The sequence below is a fragment of the Penicillium solitum genome (genome assembly GCF_028829755.1).
Source record: "Penicillium solitum strain IBT 25940 chromosome Unknown utg000004l_segment0_segment0, whole genome shotgun sequence".
In the NCBI taxonomy this organism is placed as follows: Eukaryota; Fungi; Ascomycota; class Eurotiomycetes; order Eurotiales; family Aspergillaceae; genus Penicillium; species Penicillium solitum.
This window is the reverse complement of record NW_027072124.1, coordinates 2,816,134-2,839,550: the sequence shown is the minus strand read 5'-3', so window position 1 is coordinate 2,839,550 and position 23,417 is coordinate 2,816,134. Positions and strand designations below refer to the sequence as shown.

Genomic DNA, 23,417 nt, shown 5'->3' with positions numbered 1-23,417 from the left:
CGCTATGGAATAAAGTGTCTGAGCATGATTGATGTATTCGAATGTAATGAAACGAATGGTAATGTATGGTATTTTATTATATGAATAAATATAAATTAATCATATATTCATGAATATTGCGAATATGAATAAAGGGCTTATTCATATTCATATTATTCAATTCATATTATTCATATTCGCAAATATTCATGAATATTCATGAATAATCATATTCCTTTCGGATCCCTACCCACGGGTGGCTATATGGATCCATTCCAAGGTTTGACTATATAATTATATAATCAATATAGCCGCTGTAACCACCCCTAAGTATAGGACTTAACGGTGGTCAACTATAGCCGGATTCATTTTGGGTATCTATGCTTAATAGGTAGCCACAGTCAACTAGAACCCGGTCTAGGTGAGTATTTCACCCGTGGGATGGATGGATTCTCATACTGGTTGTTTTTCACTTCCCCACGCCTTCTTCATTCCGGTTTCTCGACAAATAAGACATATATCGTGACGCTAAAAAACTCTATATCTACATCCAATAGATTCAATGGATCCGGTCGTCAGAGTGAGTTAGTTAGTCGGAAATTTCCATTAGGTACAATGTCGACCTTAGGGCCAAGTGGGCCCGGGGTTATATGCAGATCTCTTTTATACGCGTATCCGTATTCAGTCTACATTGCCAAGACCGGGGTGGTCATTCTTAATATGGCTCCTTTTTTTCTATTCCGTACTGCGTAGTACTACGAGACAAATCAGTTCGTAATGAGTTCCACGGGTAGGATTTTCGGCCGAATATTTTTGGCCTACGTCTTGCTAGGCTCCAATGTGCCAAAGTATAAATATATAGGTTAGAAGTCACCCCTTTTTTCCTACGACTGCTGCAACCACATCAAGGCAACAATCACAGTAGCTTATCCAATAATGGTGGCTCTCAAACATTTCTTACAGCTAGGCTGCATGTTGGCTGCAGTGAACGCCGACTGCACCAAGAAGCAACAGCCTGTGGTGGATCTTGGCTATGAAATATACCAAGCGACTGGAGCCAACAATGTAGGATCCCCCCTTCAAATTTGCATTTCTATTACAGAACCTAACAGCGAATAAAGAACTCAGACAGCTATTACAGCTTCTCCAATATCCGATATGCTGCTCCCCCGCTTGGTGATCTTCGATGGAGACATCCTATGCCTCCCCTAACCAACCGGTCGACCATTCAATCGAACTCGGAATCAATCGTCTGCACTCAAACAACACCCACCTGGCAGCTGCGTACCTCGCAGTACCTAAACAACTACCTGAAGACAGGAGTTGTTCCCAATGTCTCCTACAGCGACATGTCCGCGATCTCCGTCGGTGGAGTGGAGGACTGTCTGTTTTTGGATGTCCAGGTGCCTCGCAAGATATTCGATGGTTCCAAAAAGGATAGAAAGCTCTCGCCTGTTTTGGTTTGGATCCATGGTAAGCACCCAAAATCCTACATTGCAGCAAAATACTAAGAAACGAAGGCGGAGGTTTCACTGCTGGGTCCAAGACCTCTTTTGGATCATCCAAGGGCTTAATTGACCGCAGCCAAGCCGGTGGCTCGGAAGGCGTGGTATACGTTGCTCTTAACTACCGACTGGGTGCATTCGGCTTTTTATCTGGGTCCTCATTCGAAGAGCAAGACGGTGTACTCAATGCCGGGCTTTACGATCAGCGAGTTGCCTTGCAGTGGATCCAGGACAATATCTATCGATTTGGAGGAGACAAGAACCAAGTGACAGTCTTTGGTGAATCTGCAGGCGGCGGTTCCATAATGCAACACATCGTCGCTCATGGAGGAGCGACACCATCCCTTTTCAAACGGGCCGTGCTGCAATCTCCCGGTTTATTTCCCTACCGGTCGTCGCATAATCAAGAGAAGACCTTTAAGGACTTCCTCGCCTTGACAAATGTTACCTCGCTGGCCGAAGCCCGTCAGCTACCTTCGGATGTTCTAATGTCGGCCAATTCAAACTCAGTCGGCGTCTCGCAGCCGTATGCTTCAGCCGTCTACGGCCCTACGCCAGATGGTGGCCTTGTCAAGGAAGACCCCAAGGCGCTACTCCGCCGTGGAGAGTACGACCGGTCGGTGGATATTGTGGTCTCCCACAACACAGATGAGGGCCTAGTGCTTACTCCGGCTGTGCATACCAATGAGGAATACGAGAATCTAGTGAGAAATCTCCTCAATAGTGTCAAGGGATCTACCATCCATCATATCACTCAGGTTCTCTATCCTCCCGTGTTCGACGGGTCCAAGGGATACACCAACAACTACGAGAGAGCGGCCTTAACGGGGGGTGATATCATCATCGGATGCAACGCGGATGCATTGAATTCTGCATTTGAAAATGTTTCCCATGCCTACCTCTTCGATATGTCGCCAGGTATTCACGGACAGGACACCTCATATACCTTCTACACTCCGAACCAGAAGACTTCATCTTTCGGTCTAATTAACACTGGCGCCGTGAACCAGACTGTTGCATTTGTCATACAGGACTACATCCTCTCCTTTGCCAAGCATGGCATCTTGAACAGCTCTGTTGATGGTCTGAGTTCGATCCCAGCTTTCCGCTCGCACGCGAAGGCCGTGCGTCTGACCGGCGACAATATCACAATCTCCCATGACCCAGCCAACCCACGATGCCAATGGTAGTCGTTTGATCTATTTGGTTAAATAGAACAAGACAACCATGTTGGTTTGAAGATTGTTGTATTAGTTGGACATTAACTATGTACATTGCTCATTGTATCTTGTTTTCTACTTTGTTCCGACTTTCCTCTCCTTGAAATTCCTATTTTTTTCATCAAGTCGTTAACCTCCTTTCTAAACCTACATCTAAACTACTGGAAAATTTATATAACAACAGCAATCCACAACGATCGACACATGAATGAGGCTCACAGCATCTATCGCTTTATTGCTAATATCCGTTAGGCAGAAACTAAATGGTTGAGGCCAACTCAATAACTCTGTTTAAGATATTCATTTGCTAGTGATCAAAGACCGTTAGCCCTCCTTTGAACGCCTCAAATGTCAACATTTGGTAACATTGGATGTCATATCTGGGATGTCCGATCCGTATCCGGCTAACGTGCTCCATTGCTTGGATTTCCATGCTGGGATACGAGCCTCGAAAAGAAGATCCATCTGTTAAATTAGTAAGAATGTGTTGCGATAAATAGGATGGCAATATGCCGAGAATGATGGTTTTGAGAAAATCAAACTTACATCGGAACCCGAGAGTCCGGAGAGCTCTGGTACGTAAAAGTACGCCCATACAATTGAAACGACAATCATGGCAAGCCAGATAAAGCACACCTTAATTTCAAGATCTGCCGCAGTGGCATCGACGAGGTATGGTGTTACAAACCCAATCGCCCAAGTCGATAACCAATAGACCAGCATGGTGATAGTGGATTGATGAAGCCTTAGGCGCTGAGAGTAGGGCTCAGTCATAATAACCCAACCTAGAGATTGTCAGTAAAGACCGCTTGAAAGAACCATGGCGGGAGAAATTGGAAGAATGTTTTCATACCTATACTACCCCAAGTCGCAGCGTAAGCTGCAATGAAGATCACCGTACCTGCGATCAGAGCGTTATGACTGCTGGTGCTGTCTGGAGAGACCATGTTGATGACCGCGGGAACCAGCATTGCCACTCCCATGATCATACCTCCCCACAGCAGACATGAACGTCGACCAACCTTTTCCACCAAATAGGTCGATAAGACCGTGAATATCGCGTTCACGAGGGCGAGAATCAGAGAAATCAAGTATGAGTTACTGACTCCAGCTTGTTGGAAAAACGTCGTTCCATAACCAAACCAAAATGTGATCCCAGTCGAGATGGTCAGAATCGCCATACACACCCCAAGCAACTGGCGGCGTAGATTTGATCCTTGAAAGCATTCAATCAGTTTAACACTTCTGTGCGTGCTTTGTTCTGTGAGCCAGCTACTAATTTCCTCATACTCTTGTTCCATTTCTTCAGAGTTCATGCCAACGTTCCGAAGGACTGCAAGGGACTGGCGAGCCTCTTCGGGCTTACCCTTCTTCAATAACAAGACAGGTGACTCAGGGGCAACGATGGCTCCCATAAAGACTACCAATGCGAGGAAAAGCTGAAAAGCAACAGTTATCCCTAATTCAAGAAAAGGGTCAATGGCTGATAACCTGTCCTATCGGTGTCTTTGGTAACTCACGCCATGTGTTCGCACCAGATAGTTTGCTTGTCCCCATGCTAATGCCACATGCCAATACATTGCCACACGTGAGAAGAAGAGTGTATAATGACACTAGTCGACCTCTTGTGTTTCCTTTTGAAGATTCAACCAAGTACATAGGCGACTGTGAAAGAATTGGTTCAATGTTAGTAACTTCTCTTCGCCACTTTGGAGTCCTCCCAATGAGCTAGACCTACCACAACAGAGATAATTCCAAGTGCTGCACCCAGGAATATACGACCTACAGAAAACGCTGCTGGTGGTGGAGCGACGGTCTGCATTATGACGCCAATTGCGTAAACCATTGCCGCCAGGACCAAACTGCCCTTGCGACCAACTGCAGATAATTTGTCAATATGGCACTGTAGAAAGTCGAAAGCAATGATTTGGCTCAGGGAAAGAGACTTACTTCGATTGCCAGTGATAGAAGCTAGAATTGACCCTAGCATTGTCCCCACCGCCAAAATTGAAGTAAAGAGTGATCGGGTCTCAGGATTTAGATACTTTGCTCCAGTCGAATGGTCTGTTATCCCGTATCTGTCGATGAAATCCTCTGAGCCCAAGACACCATTCAAATAGCCCGAGTCATATCCAATCAACGCCCCTATAAGAATTGGTCAGATATTGATTGCCAGGATATTCAAATTCGATCGAAGACACACCTGACCCAAATATCATTCCAAAAACGATGCATTGTCGAAAGGACCACATTTCAATATTATAAGAATGTCTCAGTGAAGGCTTAGCAAAAGGAATAGGATAATTGCAATGTTCTTTGTCCACGCTAGATATGGAAATCAATTCAAGGACTGCCTCGTTTGAACAAATAGGTATAACATCAAAAACGAAGCAATGGATAAAAGGCGTTTTCTATATACAGATTATTTAAGATTTTTTTCTTGTAGGTGACCACCTTGGAGTTGGCGATAAGTATCTAGGTACATAACATCTCGGTGGTTCCTCTCCCCAGGGCCGGAAGCGAAGATATCTACCGCGGACGATGAATTCCGTCCGGTCCTATGAGCTAATCTGCGATAGTATCTTAGTTATCGTTGGAAATCCGTAGTTCAGATACTCACTCTGTCTTTCAGAAATCAGGTGAGTCAGTCTGTTATAGAAAGCGTAGCCAATCATTTAGTTAGCCACAGCTAGTTATGTTATCTAACTAGTGAAAAACGTAGATAAGCTTAGTTTCTCCACTCAAGCTGGATTGTAATTCCTTATCTACATAGCCCGGGATGTATACATGTACTCGACGGAACGTGAATTGCTCACCCTCTTTACAAAGCTTAGCGGATAACCATGGATTTCTGTTCCCACCTGGGTTGACGAGAATACATTATCTAGTCATATCCTCGGTCCACATGTTGAATTTGAGCTCATCATATCATGCTCACAAAAATATGACTTTCTAGCCATCTTCTTCTCATCACGACACCCTCATAAACCATTTGGCTGTGAAAGTCATTTAGGTTTGGGGGAAATAGCTCATTGCACTTTAAACAAGACGATTCGCTTCGGAGTATTCCATAATTAGCGTCGACAAGCTCTGCATACGGATGTCACAGAAATGTAACTTGGTCGCAGTCTCAAATGCTTACAAGATCATTATAATTGAAGTAGTAGAATGGTCGAAATTCTATTTTCTTCCACCGGAAGCCAACTCCGGTCAGCAATATCTTGAATCAAACATTCGATATACCCTGACAAGAGGTTTTTCCATTTCTCTGGTGTATCAAAGGAATAAAGGAGGTGCAGGCATTCCACATCCTAAGTGGTTGAGAGTTTTCAAAATTTATAGACAATCAACTCTTCACGATGAACTAGCCGCTTTACTACCATTGGGGTCATGAGCGACCACCTCAATTTCAACCCGCATATCGTCCTCCCCTAACCGAGTAACACCAACACAAGTCCAGATGGGTTGATGGTCCGGCATGTACTTTTTGAAGTTTCGAACCATGGCTGCTAAAGCCTCGTTGTTGATTGGGACGTGGTAAGAGTTGACGCGGTACACTTGGGACCAACCTTCGCCACCGGCATCTTTCAAGCAGCGCTCCACGTTGGCAAAAGCAAGATCAATTTGAGCATTTATTTCCAACTCAAATTCACCAGTCTTAGGGTCCCAGCCACCTACAAGTCATATTGCGTTCCAAGTTAGCGAATCTTCTGATAATCAAGAGTTGGCCAAATGGAAAGCCAATTGGACCTATGTCTATATTTACGAACCCTGACCAGCGCATTCAATACGATCGCCAACTCGAACTGCTTGACTGTACCAGAAATCCCGCTGTTTTTGTTGCCCAGCGCCTTCATATGCGTAGAACTTGAGGTGAGACATTTTCGAGTAGGTAGGTGCAAGCGATGTTGGTAATTGGAAAGAAGAAGCAAAGGAATAGATACTGGAGGGATTGCCGATTACGATATTGGAGAGATGTTTAAACGAAATAAAATGTGCCACGCAGAGGCTGGTTAAATAACCTTGGAAATATTGGTCTACCATGATATTGTCATAGCATCCGCATCGGGGTTGCTCCACATGCGGAATGTGAATTCCGCTCGCTTTATCTTTAGTCACGTATTGAGACGACGATCAAATGTCAAGAAGCTAACACTTGGAGTATTGAAACCGACACGGGAGATATTTTTAATATTTGCCCCTGTGAATTTGTCAATGGAGGGCCAGCCAGCTATTTCGCAACGGAATACATCCCCCGGAAGTGGAAAGCGAGCATCGACCCGGTCAAAGTACGCTTCGCGAGCTTGTCAGGAATGTCGTCGGCGCAGAGCAAAGGTAAGGCCGTTCTTGTCACCTGTGTCGTCCGATCTACCGCAGTCCTCCCCGAGGGCGGGGAAGCCATACATGGAGTGCAGGTTTTAGAGATTCTGAGGCCCCCGTTTCTGACCCATCAACCAATAGTGTGACGGCGAAAAGCCCTCGTGTGCAAGGTGCCTCCAACGTGGAATTGAATGTGTTTACAACACAGGGGACGAGAACCGGGGCACGGCACCCAGGTCCCTTGTCCGCCTACTCCAGGCTCGCATCAAGAAGCTGGAGGATATTCTCTGGCTACATTCCATCGACATCAATATCCCCGTTGGTGATCACACCGACCGAGATAATGTCTCAGTGAACGACATACCAGCAAATTCTATACGCTCCACAGCTTCCCATCCGGTACATTCGAAATTTGATAACCCCTCTTGTACGGACGGGCATCTTAATTTCGACGACCATGGGGAGGCATTCTATTTTGGCTCCAGCAGCGGACGGGCTGAGCTTTTGCGGCCGACAGGTGAGAAATCATCATGAGGCAAATATTGTTTGCCAAATTATGCAACGCTACTTATTAAAGACTAACATACTGTCTTTTAGAGGGCGCAAATGAGGAGCCTAGCTTGTCCTTAGATACATTCCCTCGATTCCCGCACAACATGTACTCCCAGGCAGTTGACTCCACATTGGAAATCTCTAAGGAGCTTCAAGAGCACCTAGTTTCTCTTTACTTTGAATGGGAGCAGCCATGGTTTCAGGCGGTCGATGAAACTTTGTTTCGGGAGAGCTGGAAGGAAAATGGGAGATATTGCAATCCACTGCTTCTTAACTGCATATTCGCCCTGGGCTCTCGCTACTCGGACAGAACAGAAGTACGTTCCAACACAGAAGACCCTAACACAGCAGGCCAGCTGTTTTTAGAGCTCGCTGAAGTGCTGTTACATTTTGATCTGAAGTCGCCAAGTATCATTACCATTCAATCCCTTGCCATGATGGCTATCCTTTATGTTGTAGGTCCTGGCATCTAGTTCCATTTCCCCCTCATTATGTTCTGTTTTAATTATGATTACAGGCGACAGGCTCTGATGCCAAAGGTTGGTTACGTCATGGCATGGCTATTCGTCTGGGATTAGATATGGGGTTCAATTTGGACTCTTCCACACTTGTTTCTTCAAATCGACTTCCAGTCACAGAGATTAGACTTCGGGGGCAATTGTATTGGGCTCTATATTGCACCGATAAACTTTGGGCAACCTATACAGGCCGAATCTGTACCATGCTGGTAGGTAGATCTGTCGTATTGGAAGACTCGACATGAATCTAACGAATCTCAACCCTCAGGACTTTCAATCGACAATGAGCCTTCCGCCACCAGCTTCTATGTCTGCTGGTCTTTTACCTGGTTCCTTGAGCTCTGCCGGTGGAAGTATACGGGAATCGCTCCATCACGCCCTCTGCACCCAGTGCCAAATACTAGAAAGGATATTGATCAGGCTGTGGGTTCTTAATCCGACTGCACACCTCTCGATAAATCTAACTTATTTCTTTTGCATAGTTATGCGCCCAGGAGCTTACCTCAAGGAGCTCAAAGACGAAGTTTCTTTGATTCTTGTCTTCTTGAACTAAAGACCTGGAAGTATACCCTGCCAGCTGAGTTGCACACGAAGGTTACAGGGGAAAGCAGCAACTACCCTCACTCATACGTCCTCAACATGGTTTATCATACATCTATCATCCTCCTGGCAAAGCCTTTTCTGCCTAAAAGGCTAAACCCAGCGCATACCCAGACGGATCCTCCTTCGAGGATAGAGGAGGACGTTACAAGTAAAGCGGCGGTATTATGCATGGATGCTGCGAAGAATGTTTGTCTGCTTGGCGAGCAGTACCGGGAAACCTTTGGCAGCTTTCGCAGAGCGCCAATCACAGTCACTCACTGCACACTTTCTGCGGCGCTCATGTTATTATATGGCCCTGCTGAGGCAACGAGCCAACATTCAAATACAGAGTTGATCCAATCATGTGTGGTGACATTGAGAGAACTTTCGGATTCGTGGATGCCTGCACAAAATTATTGGCGTAGCGTCTTATGTATCTTCAGAGATCGCCAACGTTCCACTTTTGGTACCCCGAAAGAGACCCCATCCACACGACCTGCCGCGGGATGTATCCACAAAGAAGGAAGATCCTTGCCCTTGCAAGTCTCATCGGAGGCTTCACATGAGCTTTTCCAATCACCAGTGTCAAATTCATGGGCAGATGACTCAAGCTTTCCGGAGGTATCTGTTGAGGATTTGAACCTTGATAGCATCTTTCCATTAGGGTCCCTTTTTGCCTATGATGATTTTGAGGGGCTCAATATACCGCCTGGTCTTAGTTAATAGGAAAATGACGATGATTGATAGATAAAAAATATAACTGGCTATATCCTTCTAGCAATACGATCTATGTTCATTCCTTTGAAATGGGAGAAAAGGGAGATATAGAGAGAGAGATGCCAAGTAGGATCCAACTGTCTACTAGCTACCTAGCTATCAAACGGGTGCTGTCACCATGGGTGCCTAATCCCTCAGAAACAATCTTAGCAAGACCAGCGAGATACTCGAATATCATGTTTTCTTCTAATGCTGACTAGTTGACATACATACCACAATCTTTCCCGCAGTTTTGCAGTCCACAAGATGTTGCATCTGCTCCGGAATGTCTTCGAGTGCCACCTTGGTGACGCGAGGCTTTATCTGGCCTGTTGCAATATATTCCATAACCTCGAGAGCCTCCCGATGGCCCCCCATTAAATTCCCCGACACATGCAAATTACGCTCCACGACAGAATGCAATGGAAGACAGATATTATTATTACCTTTGGGCACCCTGTAGTAAAAGATTCAAGAGATTAGCCATGATGAATTGAGAAGAAGGGGATGACATGAAAGAAATTCCATACCCTACACAGACGATCCTCCCACCATCGCAGACATACTCGTCCAATCTCCGGAAAGCCGAAAAAGAGCTACTAGCAACTATGACTGCTTCCGCCGCGCGTCGCAAGCCGTGGTTGCGGCGTAGTTTATCGCAGCTCTGCATCAACATGGAATGAAAGTCTGACCAGGCGTGCCCCATGTCGGTTTCGGGTGCACCAAGGAGGATATCGCTGTAGTCACCATGATCCTGAGATTGAAGCACGTCGATCTTAGACTTGAGATCGATGCCGATCACTCGTGCTCCGAAAACTTGCTTTGCAATCGCCCCAGTCAGGTGGCCAATAGCTCCAGCCACTCCGACGACTATAACCACAGCTCCCAGACTCGCCTTTGCTGCTCGCACGGATACCAATGCCGTTGACCCAGAGCATAGTGCCGCTGTGCAGAAAGCGAGGTCAACATCCCCCCGAAGGAATGCGTCAGGCAACGGTACAAGACAGCCAGTTGGGACCGTTGCATATTCTTGAAATGTACCGGTAATATGCTTGGGAACATTGAGCTGTGATGGGCATGATGTAACCAGGCCACGGATGCAATATGTGCAAGAGCCACAGGATTTTCCTAGATAGCGGATTCCAAAAGTGCGGCCGATGATGAAAGGGTCGTGCGACTTGACGACACGGCCGATGCCTTCGTGGCCAGCAATGTGGTTTTGTTTAGGATAGCCAGATCCCGGTCCAACCGAGAAAGATGCGTCCTAAGAAAAGTCAGGTGTCAGCGAAATATTCATTGGTTAAATACAGACAAGGTAGAGGTGAAAAGCCTGTTAATGATGCAAGATCTCAACTTACACTGCGGCAGATGCCCGTATAGAGAATTTGGATGACAGCCTCTCCATAATCTGGTTCTCGTACAGCAATATTCCTTAAAACTAGGCTCAAGTTCTCACCCATCTCGGGTGTGAGGATGGCTCTTTGCATCGAAGGGAAGGGAAGGCCAGGCATCTCCGGCAACTTTGCGACCATTGATTCGGGCGAATTTGCCTCATACTGTAAGGATTCCTTGTCAAGGTTGATATCTGGTTCCACCGTATTGTGAATTTGCACCGCGGCAGCAGCACTTTTCTTTAATTCTCCATTGGGAGACACTGTACTGTTGAATGGGTGCACGGCAATGTTTCCACCGAGGGACACACGAGGTCTCCAAGTCGCGATCATAGTTCTTCTTAGAAATTTGTTGTAGATGTGAGTTTACGAGGTATGAATAAGGGCTGTTGATGGTGCTTTTGAGAAAGGGATTTCGATGCAAACGATAGCACCTCGGCAGATGCATAATCCACAGTCGTCACTACATAAAGTACTTTCTCTTATTACGTGGCTTGTGACAATTCTGAAGGTAGGAACAAGAATTCCGCTAGCATGCGGAGTGGATGTTCCTTGTCGTATCTAGCCCTGGAGTGATGATAGGAAGGTAAATTCCGCGTCGCCGATCCAGCCCTAGGGGTACCTACATGATCCCCACAAAATGATACTAACAAAATAAGATGGAATTTCACAAAAAGAAAAGATATTTCCTCATGAAATGCAGCTATACTATGTTGATGTTGTTTTACAAAGCCCGTCCACGGGTGTGACGGTGGATTACGTGAATGACTCCATAGACGCGTCAAACTAGTTACCGTCGTCTGAAGTATTAATCGCAATAAGAGGTGCAGACTTATATTTGGAGGTTTGTACAGGGCGGCGCAGAAAGATTGAAACTCCCGAGTTAGACGTGCTAGGCTGAGAATCAACTGCTGCTAAGGAACATTCTGAGGGGCCATACCGACAGGGGCCTAACTCTATAGGATATACTATTAGCACTAGGAAGCTCCTAGGTTAGAAACCAGTACGACCTAAAATATTGGAGTTCCTTCCCGAAATTGTTGATATTGAGGCCAAAGAACCGCAGTTGGCAGCTTGAAAGAAATCATGAGTATAATCATGATTTCCCATCGATTTTGGCTATATATATTCTTAGTCATACACAGTGTGGCACTGGTAGTAATTCCTGTGAATCAAGGACAATACTTACGCTATCTCTCTGTGATTGCTATGATCGACAAAATGCTCGCCGAAGCGAGGCCTCACCACAAACGACGCCCACTCTACGACGGAATGTCCCTCTACGCAACTAGAAGAAGGATTCCGTCTTAAGTTTAGAATCAGACGTTTTCCCTTTGATTGAGAGACTCCCCCTCAATATTATTGTCCCAGATGTGTGCCACCTTGTCGGGCCTGGATGGTACCGAGGGCGAAAGGTCATGGTCATCGAATACGACAAAAAAAAGCGGAGATGATGCCGACGACGGAGAGAACCGTGTTGTTGACGTTGGTTATGTAATGTTTCTGCTACGGAATTCATATTTATGAAGCAAATGAATGTATAATTATAGGGTCAATTGTAGAATGCTACATAGGTAGGACGAAGATATATATACCTCCGTAGTAGGCAGCAAAATAAAGTTCAAGGAATGTGATTGGTGGAAGGAGATCACGGGGTAATCGACTCAGCGTCGTAGTTGGGCAGGTGACTTTGTGCGGGAACTTGGAGAGGGCTATCTTCTTTCTTTGATATCATCTTATCTACGATTTTCTTATGAACCTTGGGGACTGGGTTTAGTATACAGCTTCTCAGATCTGCTTTTCAACTGCCCCGGTGTGTTCTTGGACTTTGCGTCATACTGGCGCACCTGGTTCCTTCCCAGAAATCTTGCCTCTCACTCTCCTCCAGTGACCAGAGTCCTCTAACATGATCTGCTCTGCGAAGCGGAAAGTCCTGGATGGACTGAATAAGAGATACATCTACGGTCGCGTGGTATGTTTGATGCCCCTTGCTGACGCTGGCATGTTGTCATCTTCCAATTTGTTTACGGCGGCTAATACTACTGTCATCATCATTCTAGCCTTTATTGCACACGATCATTTTCCTCGTCGAGATGGCAGTAGCAGCACGTCTCGCTGCCAAATTTAATACCTACTATGCTGAAAGGCCAGGTAAGCCTTTTGCCGCCGGTTCCCGCGGGATCACAGACTGACATCACTGCTATGAATAGTGCTCACGACGATGGTCACCAACGCTGTAAGCGCCCGCGATATTCATTAACCTATGGACCGACAGTTAATCAAATGGATGTTATAGGTGCTTGGTGGTGTTGCCGATACCGTTGCGCAGCTGATTACGGCCTTCCGGACCCGCCGGCCTCAGACAAGCGGAGACGACTTCCTCTCGATAGAGATCCCCGACATTGACAAGCACAAGATCCCTGCTGTAGGAGAACTGGGATATGGCCGGGGCTCGGTGCCGCCGTTCGATTTCGAGCGTCTGACGAGATTCATGGCTTATGGCTTCTTCATGGCGCCGTTGCAGTTCCAGTGGTTCGGATTCTTGTCCAGAGCATTCCCGCTCACCAAGAAGAATCCAACGGCTCCAGCTTTCAAGCGTGTCGCTTTTGACCAGCTCATTTTTGCGCCATTTGGTATGCTCCGCCTCTAGCTACTTTGGCCTATTTTTGAACTGGACTGATTTATTCTAGGTCTGGCGTGCTTTTTTACCTACATGACGATCGCCGAGGGTGGTGGTAGAAGGGCACTGACACACAAGTTCCGTGATGTCTACCTGCCAACCCTGAAGGCCAACTTCGTGCTGTGGCCGGCAGTGCAAATCCTAAACTTCCGGGTCATTCCCATTCAGTTCCAAATTGTGAGTCTCCCGAGTTCTGCGCGTTAGGATGGGGCCCGTGCTGACTTCCTAACCCAGCCATTCGTCTCAACCATTGGTATTGCGTGGACCGCATACCTTTCTCTGACTAACTCCGCCGAGGAGGCCTAATTGAACGCTATCCAACGCGAATATCATGATAACGATCCGGGCTATAAAGGCTATAAATTGCACTCTTTCTTTTGCCAAATTATTCGGGCGTTCCGGTTGATCAGTGTAGCTTTCATGTACATGGTTCTAGTATTTGCCCACGGACAGGATTTGCATTCCAAAAGGTTCAGATTTTGCACATTTGGGAATACCAACTCGGGGTTTTGCTATTAACAATTTTTGTGATTTGACTTGGACGCTTTAGGACAATCCCGATTTTTTTGCTATTTAGTTTTTCAGCCCCCCCTTGGAGCTTCACATGAGACTTGGAAACCATCCAAGCATGTAGCGGCTATGGACAATTCCATCCGTAGAGGTAATCTTCCCAGAATTGCCCGACTCCGAGGCTAAAGAGGACCAAAGAGGACCTTTATGGCCCGGCCTTCCCCGTATCAACAAGCAGCTCTGACATCAGTCCCGCGTCAGCCCGATCAGTTCTCCGGGGATAGTCGGGTACGGGCAACTGAGGTACCGATTTTATAGAGATACTTAGGAAACACTACTTTCATCATACTTAAATATGTACCTCATGAGATCAAGTACATCATCGGTAGGTACCTAGGTTGCTACGGGTGCGACCTCTTCACCGGCCTGCCCCACCACAACTGACCCCTCCACTCTCGACTGATCGCGACTCACCGTGGCCTGATTAGTTCTTTCTCCTACTTCTATCCCTTTTCTTGCTTCTTTTCCCATTGTCATACCATCAACCACCTACAATGTCTCTCTCCAACAAGCTCCCCGTTACTGATGTCGACCTCAAGGGCAAGCGTGTCTTGATCCGGGTAAGCTCCCAGTCAATTGAGCTTTATTACTCGCAGCCCCTAACCGCTGATTGAAACAGGTTGACTTCAATGTCCCCCTCGATGAGAACAAGAACGTTACCAACCCCCAGCGTATCGTTGGTGCTCTGCCCACCATCAAGTATGCTATCGACAACGGTGCCAAGGCTGTTGTGCTCATGTCCCACCTCGGCCGCCCCGATGGCAAGGTCAACCCCAAGTACAGCCTGAAGCCCGTTGTTCCCGTGCTTGAGAAGCTTCTCGGCAAGAGCGTCACCTTCGCTGAGGACTGCGTTGGTCCCCAGACCGAGGAGACCGTGAACAAGGCTTCCGATGGCCAGGTCATTCTGCTTGAGAACCTGCGTTTCCACGCTGAGGAGGAGGGCAGCTCCAAGGATGCTGAGGGCAAGAAGGTCAAGGCCGACAAGGCCGATGTTGATGCGTTCCGCAAGGGCCTCACTGCCCTCGGTGACGTTTACGTTAGTACGTAACCCCGCGATTCTGTTCCGATTTCCTGTTCTTTCATTGCTAACATATATCCAGACGATGCTTTCGGTACCGCACACCGCGCTCACAGCTCCATGGTCGGCGTGGACCTCCCCCAGAAGGCCGCCGGTTTCCTCGTGAAGAAGGAGCTGGAGTACTTCGCCAAGGCTCTTGAGAGCCCTGCCCGTCCCTTCCTCGCCATCCTCGGTGGTGCCAAGGTGTCCGACAAGATCCAGCTGATCGATAACCTCCTGCCCAAGGTTAACAGCCTCATCATCACCGGTGGAATGGCTTTCACCTTCAAGAAGACTCTTGAGAACGTCAAGATCGGTAACAGTCTCTTCGACGAGGCCGGCAGCAAGATCGTCGGCGAGATCGTCGAGAAGGCCAAGAAGTACAACGTCGAGATCGTCCTCCCCGTTGACTACGTCACCGCCGATAAGTTCTCCGCCGATGCTACCGTTGGTGCCGCTACCGACGCCACCGGTATCCCCGACGGCTACATGGGTCTGGATGTTGGCCCCGAGAGTGTCAAGCTCTACCAGAAGACCATCGCCGAGGCCAAGACCATCCTCTGGAACGGTCCCCCCGGTGTCTTCGAGCTTAAGCCCTTCGCCAGCGCCACCGAGGCTACCCTCGATGCCGCTGTCAAGGCTGCCGAGTCCGGCTCCATCGTCATCATCGGTGGTGGTGATACCGCTACCGTGGCCGCTAAGTACAAGGTCGAGGACAAGATCTCCCACGTCTCAACTGGTGGCGGTGCTTCGCTCGAGCTTCTCGAGGGCAAGGAGCTTCCCGGTGTTGCTGCTCTGTCCAGTAAGTAAATGATGAAAATTAAGTCGGCGAAGAGAGTCTACATCGGCTTTTCTTTCGTCCCGTATGTTTATGAAACTGTAATGTACACAGCCAATGAATTTCCTTTAATTACAAACACATTTTTTTAAAAAAAACCTCCATTGTGCTCTTAGATCGGATAACTAAGTGTTGTGCCCAGGTACGAAACCGAAGCTTTAGTCGCGACGTCAAGAGATATCCCGTGGTCAGTTGTCATGTATAAAGATGCGAGGGGATCCCTACAGTGGATAAATAGGATACCCGCCACAGTGGCATGCAGACCGAATGGAACCGTGCCAATCCCATCCACATCTCCATCTCGCAGCTTCCGCTGATACTTCCGTTCATCCCCTCCTACAAAATACCAGTTTAGACTTGGGCAGAATGAGAAGCTTTGATATTGGTGAAACATCAAAGAAAACATCATGATAGTAATCCCGAAAGCAAGATCTGCGCTCCGAGTAATGAATCGTAAAAAAAAAGTCAAAAAGAACCGTGTCTCATTTCCTCCCCGACAAGCTCCCGACAAATGCATGCGGCAATTATGGTTTCTGAATCCTCCCATTGGTTCCAAAGACAGGGGGTATAGTGTGCGAGATGAAATGGCCAGCCAACTCGATAATGAACCCATCCCGAAACCCGACGCGGGGGTTATCTCTTTTTGGTGCGCTTGTTCGGTTTCGTTTAGGTCTAAGCCGATGCTTCGACTTTCTTCAATTCTTCCCTGGACGAGGTGATGCATGTTAGTGGGTGCGGTGAAGGAGGGGAAGCTGACAGCTGTGGCGGGGATGTGGGATCCGGGGTGCGAGCGTCGGTGGCGGTGTAGATATGAAATGAAAGAGAATTGAAGGCAAGGAAAATGGAATAAAGGGGTTTCAAAGCGGAGGGAAGTAAATGTGAATGGGAGTATAGGGAAAGTCGAACTCACTGGAGCTGCTTTGAGAAGTCCTCCGCCGCATCATCGTCATCCCAGCTCTCTTCCCACAGGTGCTCGCTACCGTCATTTGCTGTCGAGCCATTGGTCTGCTCGGCTTCTTCTTGGGGCCAGTCTGAGTACCATCTGGTTAGCTTCGTTGTTCCAGGGAAGCGCTTCAGTGCTTGGTCGATACCTTCAACGGGGAAATCCTCAAACTCGTCATCTTCCTCTAGGACTTGGGGCTTGGCTTGGGGCGGGGCCTGCTCTGTGGCATCGGCCTTCTGGGTAGTTGGGTTTGACATTGTGGTGGATGTGATAGACCGGGAGAATCAAAGGTAGATAGGTGGAGATGTGGACGTGGATGTGGCAGCTTTGAGGTCGGAGGTCGGAGGTTTGACTTAGTAAGACCGCGATAAGGCGATAACGATGATGTAGTTGGGAGACAACGTTGGAAAACAGGTACAGCGTTGGGATTTAAATAAAAAGAAATGATAAAATGGAATGGGTGATATTGAAGAAGAAAATAGAAGAGAGTAATATACAATATAAATAATCTAAAATAGCCCGGTCAATGTGGACTTGACCTTGACCTTCTATAAAAGGAATAGCCACGCGCGGAGCTGCCGGCGAAAAGAAACCATGGGAAGAGAGCCTCAGCCTAGACGTGTGTTGTTATATTACTTCTCGCCCCTCCCCCCTCGACTTTTCTTCTTCCCCTCTCCACTTCTTTCTTTGTATTTTCCTTTTTCTCTTTGTTACTCTCTCACATGAGTGATGTTCCCGTCCATCGTGTTTCCGCTATCGCACAGTTGACATATTGACATTCTTCCCGATCCGGCGCTCTCTCTTTTCGGCTTGATCGGATTGATCTGACCTGAGATCATCGTTGATTGTGTCCCCATCGAAAGATTCATTCTTCATACTCACCGCCAGAGGTTTTCGCCATGTTGCGAGTCGGGTCCTGGTTGTACGGCAAAAAGCCAGCGGGGTCTGTGGACTCGGTGGTTGAGTTGAAAGACTGTGAGTGGTGCTATATACTCTGGCAAAGCCAATAGTGGCCGTTTGATTGCATGCTGACCGCCGTATTCTGAGCTAGTGCACGAGGCAATGACAGGTATGCCCTATGGGGAATGTGTCCGACCTGTAGGCATTAGTGACTAATGCCATGCCCATCTAGCGGCAACGCGGATTCTCAATGATGATGTTGATGGTGCGGAGAGTGGTCTCTCCACGGGCACTTCGTCTTTTCACAATGTAAGTGATCGTCACTATGAGATATGACGTAACACAGACCTCAAGGAAAGATGCTGACTCTCAATCGAGTAGTTGGGTAAAGGCGTGGTCGCATTCGTTCGGGCAACATTAGGCTTTGAGCAGGAGATTATGCGACTAGGTCCATGCTCTTTTTATCTTATAAATCCACTGTTTCTGACAATCCCGCAGCATCCGACCGCCTTTATGAAGCAGAAACCAGCGCGGCCAACGATCAAACCCGGTCCCAGCAAAACGCCCAAGCACCCAATGCCTTTCACTCCGATATATATGCTGCCGGCACCGAATATGCGCTGTGCCAAGCAATCGCTCAATTGATGAGTGCGGTGGTTGGGGTGCTGAATGAAAGCCTGACAGAAAGCATCAAAGCATTCTATCGGCTGAGAAAGGCTTACATCGCTCTAGATGCTATCATGAAGATGGAGGAGAAGTTTATGGAGCAGAGGAATATACACAAAGTTATACTGCCCAGCACGAGTGACCTCTCAACCTCAAGCGCTGCATGCCCAGACACGAAGTCAGAATCGTCCAGTCTTTTATCGAAAAACGGCACAAAAGAGGCTACCGTCGAGCAAGCCGAGCTCAATTCATCAATGAATGGAATCGCTATCTCCCCCAGAGCCGCGTATCCAGATACCACAACGGGAACTTCCACACCTGCAAAGCATATCCACCACGACCCCGACTCCGACATCTTCAAGAATGAAATCGATGTTTTTGTGCATTCTGGTGCCAACTTCTGCTTTGGTATTCTTCTTCTATTGATCTCCATGGTCCCACCAGCATTCAGCAAGCTTCTTTCCATCATTGGCTTCCGCGGCGACAAGCAACGAGGGCTGAGAATGCTCTGGCAAGCTAGCAAGTTCCACAACTTCATCGGTGCCATGGCTGCCTTGGCACTCCTAGGATATTACAATGGCTTTGTCCGCTACTGCGATATTATGCCCGACCCAACTCCTGGCGAAACTGACGTTGAGGGATACCCACAGGAGAGGCTGGCTGCGTTGCTGGCGGAGATGCGGTCTCGGTTCCCTAACAGTCAACTTTGGCTGATCGAAGAATCGCGCATGTTAGGCGCGAACAAGGAGCTGGGAAGCGCTCTGGAACTATTGTCTACGGACAAGAAGAGCCCACTCAAGCAGGTCGAGGCGCTGTGCGTGTTCGAAAAGAGCTTGAATGCACTGTTCCTCCATAAATACGATGTCTGCGCTGAGGCATTCATCGAGGTAAGAGTTTTTTGCAGATACTTTTGAACCATCAAGCTAATTCTTTCAGTGTGTGGACCTCAACTCGTGGTCTCGTTCATTGTATTACTATATCGCCGGATCGTGCCATGTTGCCCTGTACCGGCAATCACTCAACGACCCAAAGCTTGCAGAGGAACATGCCAAGAAAGCCACCGTATACATGCGGAAGGCACCCGAATTCGCCGGGAAGAAGAAATTCATGGCCCGACAACTGCCATTCGATATCTTTGTGACTAGGAAGCTTGCCAAGTGGGAGGCACGCGCCAAAGAATGGAACGTGCCTCTGGTGGATGCGATTGGAGTTGACCCCATCGAAGAAATGATCTTCTTCTGGAACGGACATAGTCGCATGACCAACGAGCAGCTAGAAGAGTCCCTGGCCCGGCTTGAATGGTGCGAAAGCAAAAACAACAAGACATGGTCTCGCGAGGGGGCCGAAGAAAAAGCGATCCTGGAGCTTCTCCGGGCTGCAATTTTCCGATCACTGCACAGACACCACGAGGCGAAAAATATCCTGCACACTCGCGTCTTGAACCACGACAAGTCTGTGTTCAAGGGCCACCTGAAGGATGACTGGGTCCACCCAGTTGCGCATTTCGAAATGGCGGCTAACTTCTGGATGGAGCGTCCGACATACCAGGCCCTGCATGGAATCACTGCTTCCCCCAAGGCGTCGGATGAAACGTCCGCGGGATCTGGGGAGACGATCACGGAGGCTGAGAGAAAGCAGGTAGCCGAGTGCAAGGTATACCTCGATCATGCTGCTCGCTGGGAGAGCTACGAGCTCGATGCTCGTATTGGACTCAAGGTTACTGCCGCGATGGAAGCAGTCCACAAATGGGAGAGCATGCACCCGACAATCTAATGGCCATTATTGTGTCTGTTTCAATCCTTGGGCACTTTTTTGTTCATAGCTGCCCCGGATAACATGTGTAACATACACGTATAGAGTACAAGTAGATGTTAGGGGTTAGATGTTTTACGAAGTTTTTTTTTAGCTCTCTGTTTACTCCCTTTCCCACCAGCACAAGGATATCATGTGATAGGATAACTCAACCTCAAACGTTCAATCTCCAACCCTCATTACATCTACAATTTAGTTCCCCAACGAGACATAAAACGTCAACGCTTGAACATGAATTTCATTGGCTCCGACAGACCCAAATGGAGTCGTTCCACTTATAGCAGTCGGCCCTTCGCTTCGGCCCCCTCGGCCCCATGGCCACTAAAGCCGAGCTCCCTATCCCTGCCCAGGTCCTGTACTGGCATGATAAGTGTCGGTGCTCGAATGAGGACCCCGAGATCGAGCCATTCAGGTATCCCAGGACTCATTAGGCACCGAGATCGGCAACGTGACAGGCTCCGCACCAACCTTGGGAGCTCTCGGATAACACGGCTTTCCCATCGGACGTCCGACAAAAATCTCGAAAGCAAATAAAATAACTTCAGATCCCCGATATCTCTCAGCCTTACAGTTCCTAATTCTATAACATATCTCGGCTTGAGACCTGTTCCGTTATATCCACCTCTTATCTCCGAAATTCATTTTTTTCCCGCGGACTTTTCCACCGTAATTTAGTCGACTTCATAATATCTCGTCTCCTATATTCCACCTTGGCCATCTCTAGCACTATACGACATTTCAGCCAATGAATCGTGCGTGATAATGGCTGAACGGACAGAACATGACTATCCTAGCAGCAAATCTAGCGATGATATCGAATCTATCGAACCACATCGCGCTGGCGCGGCGGATGAAATCTCAAGATTGGAAAAGCAAAGTACAGCGGCATCGGGGTATTCGGCCTTTGAACAGCGCACACAATCAATAGTCTCGCGCATTCGGAGTCGAGAGCCCGGCCAAACGGCGAAGTTCAGTCATCCACTGACCCACACCAAGACAAGTCCCGATGTTATCGTGGATTTTGACGGCCCGGATGATCCTTACAGGCCATTGAACTGGAGTTTCAGGAAGAAGGCTATCACGACGGTGTTGTATGGATTAACTACTATGGGTATGTCCGCGGGCAATGTCGGGGAAATGAAGAATTGTGGAGAACAATGCTAATCGCCATTATCAAATGGAAGGTGCGACGTGGGCGAGTTCAATGTGAGTACATCTTTGCTTGCTTGACGGATTATCGATTCATTAAACTAACTACAAACCTAGTTACTCGACAGGCCAGGCGCAGATTAGCGAGGAGTTCGGCGTCTCGAGTGAGGTCGCTACACTCGGCACCTCATTACTCTTGTTCGGCTTGGGATTAGGGCCCTTGCTCTGGGCACCTCTCTCTGAGCTCTATGGACGAAAAACGGCAGTTTTACCGCCGTACTTTCTCGCGGCCATCTTTTCCTTCGCGACTGCCACCGCGAAAGACGTGCAGACTATCATGATCACTAGATTCTTTACGGGCTTCTTCGGCTCCGCCCCTGTTACCAACACCGGTGGAGTCCTGGGTGATATCTGGACCCCTGAACAGCGTGGAGCTGCTATTGTTGGCTATGCTATGGCTGTTGTGGGCGGGCCGGTCATTGGACCCATCGCGGGTGGTGCTATCGTCCAGAGTAACCTAGGATGGCGCTGGACTGAATATGTAAGTTTTCCACGTCTCTGAGGTTGAAACCATGCTAATATCTACTAGATCACCGGTATCATGATGATGTTCTTCCTAATCATGGACATCCTCTTTGTTGACGAGAGCTATCCACCAGTTCTGCTGGTGTACAAGGCGCAACGACTGCGCTTCGAAAGCGGCAACTGGGCCCTCCATGCACGCCATGAAGAGTGGGATGTGACCCTCAAAGAAATAGGCAACAAGTACCTCATCCGTCCGTTTCAACTCCTCGCAACCCCAATCTGCTTCCTCGTCGCCCTCTATGCATCATTCGTCTACGGTATCCTCTATCTCAGTCTAGCAGCCTTCCCAATCGTCTTCCAGGAAATTCGCGGCTGGAACCAAGTCGTCGGTGCCCTCCCCTTCCTCGCCTACTTAGTCGGAATCCTAATGGGCGGAGGAATCAACCTTGCCAACCAAAAATTCTACCTCAAGCGCTTCAAAGCAAATAACAACCGCGCTATCCCCGAGGCTCGACTCCCGCCAATGATGCTCGGCTCTGTAATCTTCGCTGCTGGCTTGTTCGTCTTCGGTTGGACAAGCCCAAAGAATTTCCACTGGATCTGCCCGAATATCGGTGCGGTCATGATGGGCTTTGGCTTTTTCACGATCTTCCAGGCTGCTCTGAACTACCTCATTGATACATTCCAGAAATACGCCGCCAGCGCCATCGCTGCAAACACTTTCCTGCGCTCTATGTTTGCTGGTTGTTTCCCACTCTTCACAAGCGCCATGTTCCATAACCTTGGTGTTCCTTGGGCTGCTAGTGTGCTGGGCTTCATCTCCGTTGTGCTCATTCCCATTCCATATCTTTTCTACAAATTCGGGAAGCGGATCCGAGCGCGTGGGACGTGGTCTCGAGAATCTGTTTAAAATTACGCAAAATGATTGTTCTATATGGTTTTATTGTACATGTTTTGCTGTTTAATATTAGCCGGGTTGTGCGCACATATAATCGCAACCTGGTTGGTCGTAGGGGCATGTCCATCCCTTGCATTTGATACTCTTCGAGTTTCAGCCATCTCGGATTCCTCATGTTGTTTTACATAGACCTATTATATAAGTGAAGTGGTCTACAAATTCTACTTTGCTACTTTTCTACGGGGTGGAGAATATTCAATAGACAAGTTTCCGCGTATTAGAGTAGAACAAAGAAGCAGCGAGGACAAAATTAATGAAGTAGACAGGAAGAAAGATGTAAAGAGAGAATATAGTGAGTAAGGACAATTGAATGCCATGTACCCAATCCAGAAGCCAAAATGCCAAAGCCATAGAATATAATGAAGACACCAGAATACAAAACGTGGAACATAAACATGGAGACGTAAGAAATTGCCAATGAGCGAGTATTTTTGGGTGCCGCTTTTTTGGTTTTTTTGCTTGCTGTGTTTTTCTTCGCGGATTCGAGCTCAATAGT

General features: G+C 47.8%; 10 protein-coding genes across 10 annotated transcripts; 6 read left to right on the top strand and 4 right to left on the bottom strand.

Moving 5' to 3' along the window:
* Nucleotides 1-915: 915 nt before the first annotated feature.
* N7455_007067 (uncharacterized protein) lies at nucleotides 916-2,674 on the top strand (the record flags this gene model as incomplete). Its single annotated transcript, XM_065605518.1, has 3 exons — nucleotides 916-1,044; nucleotides 1,092-1,452; nucleotides 1,500-2,674. The coding sequence occupies 3 exons, from the start codon at nucleotides 916-918 to the stop codon at nucleotides 2,672-2,674; spliced, it is 1,665 nt and encodes a 554-aa protein (XP_065461372.1).
* Nucleotides 2,675-3,055: 381 nt separating this feature from the next.
* On the bottom strand, nucleotides 3,056-4,694 carry N7455_007066 (uncharacterized protein; the record flags this gene model as incomplete). Its single annotated transcript, XM_040961328.2, has 6 exons — nucleotides 3,056-3,169; nucleotides 3,251-3,489; nucleotides 3,558-4,163; nucleotides 4,225-4,369; nucleotides 4,443-4,582; nucleotides 4,655-4,694. The coding sequence occupies 6 exons, from the start codon at nucleotides 4,692-4,694 to the stop codon at nucleotides 3,056-3,058; spliced, it is 1,284 nt and encodes a 427-aa protein (XP_040808221.2).
* A 1,364-nt stretch (nucleotides 4,695-6,058) lies between these two features.
* N7455_007065 (RidA family protein) lies at nucleotides 6,059-6,586 on the bottom strand (the record flags this gene model as incomplete). The annotated part of the gene is made up of 2 exons (XM_040961348.2): nucleotides 6,059-6,378; nucleotides 6,475-6,586. The coding sequence occupies 2 exons, from the start codon at nucleotides 6,584-6,586 to the stop codon at nucleotides 6,059-6,061; spliced, it is 432 nt and encodes a 143-aa protein (XP_040808208.1).
* Nucleotides 6,587-6,919: 333 nt separating this feature from the next.
* Nucleotides 6,920-8,049, top strand: N7455_007064 (Zn(II)2Cys6 transcription factor; the record flags this gene model as incomplete). Its single annotated transcript, XM_040961337.2, has 3 exons — nucleotides 6,920-7,039; nucleotides 7,166-7,541; nucleotides 7,622-8,049. 3 exons carry the CDS (start codon nucleotides 6,920-6,922, stop codon nucleotides 8,047-8,049), a joined length of 924 nt encoding a protein of 307 aa, XP_040808247.2.
* Nucleotides 8,050-9,552: 1,503 nt separating this feature from the next.
* Nucleotides 9,553-11,156, bottom strand: N7455_007063 (uncharacterized protein; the record flags this gene model as incomplete). The annotated part of the gene is made up of 4 exons (XM_065605517.1): nucleotides 9,553-9,579; nucleotides 9,667-9,889; nucleotides 9,963-10,696; nucleotides 10,791-11,156. 4 exons carry the CDS (start codon nucleotides 11,154-11,156, stop codon nucleotides 9,553-9,555), a joined length of 1,350 nt encoding a protein of 449 aa, XP_065461371.1.
* A 1,573-nt stretch (nucleotides 11,157-12,729) lies between these two features.
* Nucleotides 12,730-13,809, top strand: N7455_007062 (Mpv17/PMP22 family protein; the record flags this gene model as incomplete). The annotated part of the gene is made up of 6 exons (XM_040961312.2): nucleotides 12,730-12,795; nucleotides 12,884-12,974; nucleotides 13,034-13,059; nucleotides 13,120-13,456; nucleotides 13,514-13,680; nucleotides 13,738-13,809. 6 exons carry the CDS (start codon nucleotides 12,730-12,732, stop codon nucleotides 13,807-13,809), a joined length of 759 nt encoding a protein of 252 aa, XP_040808229.2.
* A 617-nt stretch (nucleotides 13,810-14,426) lies between these two features.
* pgkA (phosphoglycerate kinase pgkA) lies at nucleotides 14,427-16,066 on the top strand. The gene is made up of 3 exons (XM_040961329.2): nucleotides 14,427-14,633; nucleotides 14,693-15,113; nucleotides 15,174-16,066. Exons 1-3 carry the CDS (start codon nucleotides 14,568-14,570, stop codon nucleotides 15,938-15,940), a joined length of 1,254 nt encoding a protein of 417 aa, XP_040808211.1. The 5' UTR covers nucleotides 14,427-14,567; the 3' UTR covers nucleotides 15,941-16,066.
* Nucleotides 16,067-16,335: 269 nt separating this feature from the next.
* Nucleotides 16,336-17,397, bottom strand: N7455_007060 (proteasome regulatory particle lid subunit SEM1). The gene is made up of 3 exons (XM_040961318.2): nucleotides 17,060-17,397; nucleotides 16,879-16,999; nucleotides 16,336-16,674 (listed from the first exon to the last, which is right to left on the bottom strand). The coding sequence occupies exons 1-3, from the start codon at nucleotides 17,166-17,168 to the stop codon at nucleotides 16,641-16,643; spliced, it is 264 nt and encodes an 87-aa protein (XP_040808219.1). The 5' UTR covers nucleotides 17,169-17,397; the 3' UTR covers nucleotides 16,336-16,640.
* A 413-nt stretch (nucleotides 17,398-17,810) lies between these two features.
* Nucleotides 17,811-20,250, top strand: N7455_007059 (TTC39/IML2 family protein; the record flags this gene model as incomplete). Its single annotated transcript, XM_040961315.2, has 6 exons — nucleotides 17,811-17,886; nucleotides 17,963-17,980; nucleotides 18,044-18,120; nucleotides 18,193-18,259; nucleotides 18,310-19,364; nucleotides 19,414-20,250. 6 exons carry the CDS (start codon nucleotides 17,811-17,813, stop codon nucleotides 20,248-20,250), a joined length of 2,130 nt encoding a protein of 709 aa, XP_040808240.2.
* An 801-nt stretch (nucleotides 20,251-21,051) lies between these two features.
* On the top strand, nucleotides 21,052-22,873 carry N7455_007058 (MFS transporter; the record flags this gene model as incomplete). Its single annotated transcript, XM_040961333.2, has 4 exons — nucleotides 21,052-21,400; nucleotides 21,474-21,495; nucleotides 21,556-21,979; nucleotides 22,028-22,873. 4 exons carry the CDS (start codon nucleotides 21,052-21,054, stop codon nucleotides 22,871-22,873), a joined length of 1,641 nt encoding a protein of 546 aa, XP_040808227.1.
* Between the last annotated feature and the right edge of the window lie 544 nt (nucleotides 22,874-23,417).

Coding starts and splice junctions, on each gene's coding strand:
- pgkA (XM_040961329.2), top strand. CDS start 14,568: ATGTCTCTCTCCAACAAGCTCCCCGTTACTGATGTCGACCTCAAGGGC. Junction 14,634..14,692: donor GCAAGCGTGTCTTGATCCGG/GTAAGCTCCCAG, acceptor TGATTGAAACAG/GTTGACTTCAATGTCCCCCT. Junction 15,114..15,173: donor CCTCGGTGACGTTTACGTTA/GTACGTAACCCC, acceptor ACATATATCCAG/ACGATGCTTTCGGTACCGCA.
- N7455_007060 (XM_040961318.2), bottom strand. CDS start 17,168: ATGTCAAACCCAACTACCCAGAAGGCCGATGCCACAGAGCAGGCCCCG. Junction 17,000..17,059: donor TGAGGATTTCCCCGTTGAAG/GTATCGACCAAG, acceptor GATGGTACTCAG/ACTGGCCCCAAGAAGAAGCC. Junction 16,675..16,878: donor GACTTCTCAAAGCAGCTCCA/GTGAGTTCGACT, acceptor CACCTCGTCCAG/GGAAGAATTGAAGAAAGTCG.